This window comes from Austrofundulus limnaeus, unplaced genomic scaffold, assembly GCF_001266775.1.
Source record: "Austrofundulus limnaeus strain Quisiro unplaced genomic scaffold, Austrofundulus_limnaeus-1.0 Scaffold148, whole genome shotgun sequence".
Classification (NCBI taxonomy): domain Eukaryota; kingdom Metazoa; phylum Chordata; class Actinopteri; order Cyprinodontiformes; family Rivulidae; genus Austrofundulus; species Austrofundulus limnaeus.
In genome coordinates this window covers 928,391-934,661 of record NW_013952550.1, presented here as the reverse complement: position 1 = coordinate 934,661, position 6,271 = coordinate 928,391, and the positions used below count along the sequence as shown (strand labels likewise).

Here is a 6,271-nt window from a genome sequence, read left to right as displayed (position 1 = left end):
ACATACATACTGTACTGTACATACATACATACATACTTACTTACTTATTTGTTTGTTTGTTTGTTTGTTTGTTTATTTATTTATTTTATTGTCCCCAAGGGAAAACTTGTCTTGGACAGGACAACTTACGCCAAACAAAGCTGCTTCTACAATTAATACACTACAAACAACAAAAAGTCATGTGAACACCACAAAAAATTAAAAACACATACGTATTGCTTAATAAAACACAAATTATTATGAACATTTTCATTGTCCTTTAAAAATGTGCTTATATACAACATTATTTCAATGTGATTTTCACCCCAAATAATTCAGATTTATTTTGGGCTTTTTAATTTAATTCTAGCAGTTTTTATTTCAAAACGTACAAAAGAGCTAATCCTCTTTTTTTCCACTTGGGGGAAAAAGTCAGAACTTGGGGAAATTTATTTATTTATTCATTCATTTATTTATTTAGCTTTGTGGCCCTAATGCTCTTCTTTGAAAATGTCTATTTCACAAATTTCTCTTTTTTATGCTTTTCCAGATGGCTTATTTATTTAATAATGATACTTTTCAGAAGAAGGACTAAAACTTTGTTCCAATATTACTTAGAATTACATTTTCACATTATATATTTATTCGCAGATACTTATTTCAAAATGTGTGTTAATTTCTGTCAATTTACAGTCAATTGTTAAAAAAAKGTAGTTATATGTGCCGCAGCTCATTTCATAGTGTAATGAATCATTATAATTAGTAGCAAAACGCGGAGAAAAACGTCGTTGATTTTTCTGACAGTGGCTACGCACCATTTGTAGCCCAAATAACGAAGCGGCTAAGCGGGTGGACGGATATCACGCTCCATTTCACTTCTACCCGCCCGGCTGACGGAAAAGGAGGATACCCACTGTTGAAGTCATTATTATAGACTCCTTTTACCCCTTTTTTTTTTTGCGGGAAGCTTACTATTAAGCGATACAAAATAACTGCATCACCGACGGTAAACTTTGGCAGATCTGTAAAGGGTGTTTTATTTTATTTATTTGTTTTTTTTTGTTGTTGTTCAAAAATGAACAACGAAAACTCCCGGCTGAGGCAGCCATCTTAACTGTACCAATCACAACAAGCGYACAGCAGGAAGTGTACAATCTATCTGTTGTACTTCTAGGGTCAACTCTCTCAGTCAAACTACATTCAAAGAGCGGTTAGAGGTAATGGCTACTCGCCTTTATATTTTGTTTTCATTGTATATATCATTGCATGCTTTGTGGTGGAGTATATTACGTACCTTATATTGATTCTCGGCAGATGCGTTAAGCACTGAGTAGTTAGTTCAAACTTCAGGCACGAAGACATTGTTGTTAGCGCTAAACAAGTGGAAAGCTAGCTGGCGCTAACCCGCTCAACTAGCCTGGCACTTGGTTGCAAATATTAGGTACGTGCAAATACACAGGTTTCAGGTGAATCTGGCTAATAGTTAAGGTTTTTTAGTTTACCTTGTTGGTTWTAATATCCAAGGTTTTATTATAGCAGTGAGCTTTTTATCGGATACAGGCTAGCGTTTAGCTAGTTAGCTTAGCTGGCGGGGCCTTGTGATGAACATTAGCTTGAACTCACTTGAGTGTTTGTCCTGATTGAATCAGTAAACAAGCCTTAGGTCCCAGATCGTTCAGTTTAAAATATATTTGCGATTATTCCCCTCATCTTGACGTTAAGTTTTATTTATTACTGTTTAACGCAATGAACGTGTTTCCCGCTGTAAACAAGCTGTCGTAATTAGCTTTATTTTCCGTTTGTTTTTTTTTTGTTTTTATCTCTGCTTGTATTCAGGACAGCTTTCAGCTACTAGCTGCTCAGTCTCGCAGGATGGACTCGGATATCTTGAATGTAGAGGACATCGTGATGGGACGGGGACTGCCAGATCCAMCTCCAGAAGCTCCCCCAGAAAAGCCAGCAGAGCCATACAAACCACTCATCCTGAATGGACCCCAGGCCACTGTTGTCCAACCCTGTGAGTGGCTCACTGCTTAACTTCTGCTCTGTTTCAAACACTAAACTAAACCGTAAATGTTTGTTGTGTTGCGTGATCTCTCAGACCAGCATGAAAACCTGCAGTGTTTCCAGTGCTTYATTACGTTCTGCAATGCCAAAGCCAAGGAAAGGCACATGAAGAAGAGTCATCGGGAAGAGTACAAACAACAGCTGCAGCAGGTACATTTCACACTTAAATTTCTATTATAACTAGGATTTTTATTCCTCTAAATATACYGGCTTGAAAATCCATGTAATAAATTGATGTTTATTCATTGTGTACCAGATATTTTCTTTTTTGTTGTTAATTTTATTGATCACGAGCGATTTATTACAGCAATAAAAGGATAAAACATTCAGGGGGTGAATAGATTTWACAGCCACTTTGTTATCCTCCATGTTTGGATTTCAGCAGTGGGTGATAATGAAAGTTTTTTTTTTAAGAGTCTTTTAATTTATTTAATTTTGACTCGTCTATGTTTTGTCYCCTCGCAGGGCAACACGCTGTTTACGTGCTACGTGTGCGATCGCACATTTCCGTCGTCGGAGGAGTTAACACAACACCAGCCAACTCACAGCAGTGACGACAAGCCCTTCAAATGTGTTCACTGCAAGGAGAGCTTTAAAACATTTTCAGAGGTTTGACAGTTTTAACTTTATTAATACTTGTAATGTTGTGAAAACTCTAGAGTTTCTATCTTGTCGTATTGGACTTGGATCACTGTCTTTGTTGTGATTACGTGATGGCTAGATTCAAAACCTTGCCGGTGTGCAGAAAAACATCATGTACTGTTTGATTTTTAATATAATGACAAGGTATCATTAAAAAAAGAAAAACATTTAGCCCTCCCTAGCTTAAATCTATTGATTTATGTTGCTCTTATTTTGAAATGTAACCGAAAGTTCTGTATTAAAGGGATCAACGATTAGTTTTAACATTAGACTTTATTTGATAAACATTTATTTTAACTGTAAAATAAAGATTGTAAAAATACTGTAGCCTGTTTAGTAATTTTTAAAAARTATATTTTAATTCGGATGGAGCCATTTTATTTACACACAAAGCATTCTGGGTAAATGATGACGTGGATAAGTCCTCAGTGTGAGCGAGCTATATCCACCCTGAAGGTTAATCTTGGACAATATCTGATGATCGACTTTTAAATGAAACCAGAGAGCGTTGACAGAGAGGAGAAGGTAGAAATGACTCAGCCTGGAACTGAAAATATGGATGGAGGACAACAGAGCTGCTTCATGGAAGAACAACCTCAGATTAGCCTGTTAGCTTTAACCCCAACGCTATATTGCCTTATATGTGTTGCCTTATATGTATTAGCTCGGCGCTAGCGCGACAAACTAATAAGCTAAACTGTTGTCCTCCATCCATATTTTCAGTTGCAGACTGAGTCATTTCTACCTTCTCTCTGTCAACAGTCGTCAGGCATAAGATTAACCTTCAGGATGGATATAGCTCGCTAGCAGCCTCGCACCGATGACCTTGTCGACGTTATCATTTACCCAGAATGCTTTGTGTGTAAATAAAATGGCTCAGTCCGTGTAATATATTTTGAAAAAAATTTGTTTAATAATTATAAAAACTAAACAGCCTACAGTATTATTACAGTCTTTTTATTTTACAGTTAAAATATATGTTTATCAAATAAAGTCTATAAAGTTACAACTAATCGGGGATCCCTTTAAGAGTTTCTGAAAGAGAATCGGTCCCATAAACACAATAGATRTCTTTATTGTGTTTATGGTCGGACCGGCTAACACAATCTGCCATCTGTTATTGTGTCTAAGTCTTCTGATACCCTCGGTTAAAAAAAAAAAAAGCAACCTTGTAAAACTAAATACCGTAAATAAATGAAAGTCAGATGCTGGAGAAGTAAGCTAGTGATRTTTAAAAAAGAATAAGYCTTTCATTTYTATYCAGTCACTTTTTTTTTATGAAGAAACTCTTATGCAGCCWTCATCCAGTCAGGTGTGGCCCTTCAGAAACACCTACTTTGTCTTCAGACACCTTGTTCGTTGTTGGCTCTTTGCTTTTCTTTCTGCCCACTGACAAACTGCACGTGTCTAAACGATCCTCCCTATTTGTGTGAGAATTTTATTTTTGCTTTTGTGTTTTGCAGCTTACAACCCACAGGAGACAGGTGTGTCCAGAGAGACARATTGTTTGTAAAGATTGCAACTCGGTCTTTCGTAGTCCCGGCCTGCTGCGGACTCATCGCCTGACCCAGCACCCACGCCCGGACGAGGCCGCAGAACCGTCGGAGGACCCGGCAAAAACCCATCGCTGCAAGAAGTGCGGACAGGGATTTGAAGCCGAGTCAGAGCTGCTGGAGCACCAGGAGAAGTACCCCGAAGGGCAGCAGTGCAACGGCAGCGCTTCACCCATCAAGAAACGTGGGCGGCCTCCCAAAACRGAAGACCCTGCCGGCGGTGAGAAAAAGGGGAAGAGGAAAAAGAAAGACGAGGCGGAGGAGGCCAGCAGCACGTCGGAGCCGGCGTCCACGCCTGCGGAAGAAAAAGGGAAAGCAGGCGGCGCAAAGCGTGGCCGTCCCCCTAAAGCAGCCCCAAAATCCGAAACAGAAGATCTAAGCGCAGAGGATGACCCTCAGGGTCCGGCGAAGGAGAAAAAGCCYAAAGCTGAGCCCGCCGCGTCCCGTCAGCACCCCTGTTCTGAATGCGAGCTGGCCTTCCCTGGCCTGGTTCAGCTCCGCGCTCACAAGAAAGAGAAGCACGCACCGCGGAAAGCCCACCCCTGTGAGGAGTGCGAGGAGAGCTTCGCCCGGCCCGAGCAGCTGGACGCCCACATGTCGCGGGCTCACGCCGTCGGACGCTTCGCCTGTCCGACCTGCGGGAAGAGCTTCAGCCGCGAGCGCACCCTGAGCGCTCACCAGAAGAGCCACCCGGAGGAGAAACCTGAAACCCCGAGTGCAAAAAGATAATTAGGACATGGGCACCCTGCAGAAAGTTTGTGCTTTTTCAACGTTTTTAGTCTGAGTTGCCCCCCATTTTTATTTTTATTTTTATTTTTATTATTTTTTTTGTTCCAGCTTTGAGAATGAAGTTTTAAGAGGTTGTCTGATTTGAAGCAGTTCGATGAGTTGTTGAAATTTCAGACACATCTTGTAAATTGACTAACCAGTCGTCAAACCATCAACGTACACTGTCACCAGTCCGTTTATTTTGTAAAACAATTTCAGTTATTTTTGTGTGAAATGTGTGTGATACGATCTTATTTGATGTCTTGAGTTGATTTAACTGATTTTGTTGTTTAAAAAAGTATTTTTATTTTTAAACAAATTGGATAATGACCTCATTTGAACAAACTAGATGCCTTGTAGAGATGCCGTGTTCACGTTTTTAGCCAGTTTGTTAAAGATGTGTGTACAGTTTCAGTTTTATTTTTACTCTTAATATTTTTGATTAAGTTACTTTCTAAATTAAATTTCACAGATTTTTTTTTTAAATAAGTCAAACTGCTGTTTAAAAAAAAGCAAAAAAAACATAACATTTGGCAAAGTGCTCCAGTTTCGATACGGAGYGGTCGGCATGTGGGCTGAAAATATCAACTTCAGTTCATATTTGTCTTATGCTACAATTTACTTCTTTATATTTTTCACTTGTTGAAGTAAAATTTCATGTCCTTAGCATTTGTAAAATGACTCTTAAAATAACGCCCCTATTAGAAACTGCATATCATGTATTTCACCTTTTAGATTGTTTCTCTCCCCTACTGCAATGGTTCTGGACACTGCTCAGAAATGTAATAAATCATGCTATCCTGAAGGAGGCTACTGAGGAAACAGGTTGCTCTTGTCTTTTTCTCACTCCAGTTAATTTTATCATACAACAAAGAGTAAAGGCCCTGTCACACTGTTGCGTTTTAGACAACTTGTKGAAAAAATTGTCCAGCTCTAAAGATGTCTGCTCTGAAGATAAAAGAGGCTTACAGGAGATTTCTTCCAGAGTTGTAAAGTAACTAATTACTTTGTTACTGTACTTAAATAGATTTTTTGGGTATCTGTACTTGAGTAATTATTTTTCAGCCTACTTTTTACTTCTTGTTATTGTAAAAAATAAAAACTATCCATATAAATTGTGCCTTCTAGATAGAATGAATTTAATTGTGGTCGAATGAGAAGTATAAATATATAAAATTCTGATACGGTATTTGAACACAAGTCATGTCACACTCCAGCAGGACATAATCATTTAAAAATGTCTACTTAAGGAGTATTTATAT

The 6,271-nt window shown here is 38.7% G+C and overlaps 1 protein-coding gene across 2 annotated transcripts; it reads left to right on the top strand.

Moving 5' to 3' along the window:
• The first annotated feature begins 1,033 nt into the window (after positions 1-1,033).
• znf576.2 (zinc finger protein 576, tandem duplicate 2) lies at positions 1,034-5,831 on the top strand. 2 transcript variants are annotated; one of them, XM_014016600.1, is made up of 5 exons: positions 1,034-1,196; positions 1,816-1,996; positions 2,081-2,196; positions 2,512-2,655; positions 4,152-5,831. In XM_014016600.1, exons 2-5 carry the CDS (start codon positions 1,852-1,854, stop codon positions 4,968-4,970), a joined length of 1,224 nt encoding a protein of 407 aa, XP_013872054.1. In that variant the 5' UTR covers positions 1,034-1,196; positions 1,816-1,851; the 3' UTR covers positions 4,971-5,831. The 2 variants fall into 2 exon arrangements, with proteins under 2 accessions (XP_013872054.1, XP_013872055.1); XM_014016601.1 differs by lacking the exon at positions 1,034-1,196 and adding an exon at positions 1,234-1,420.
• The last annotated feature ends 440 nt before the right edge of the window (positions 5,832-6,271 follow it).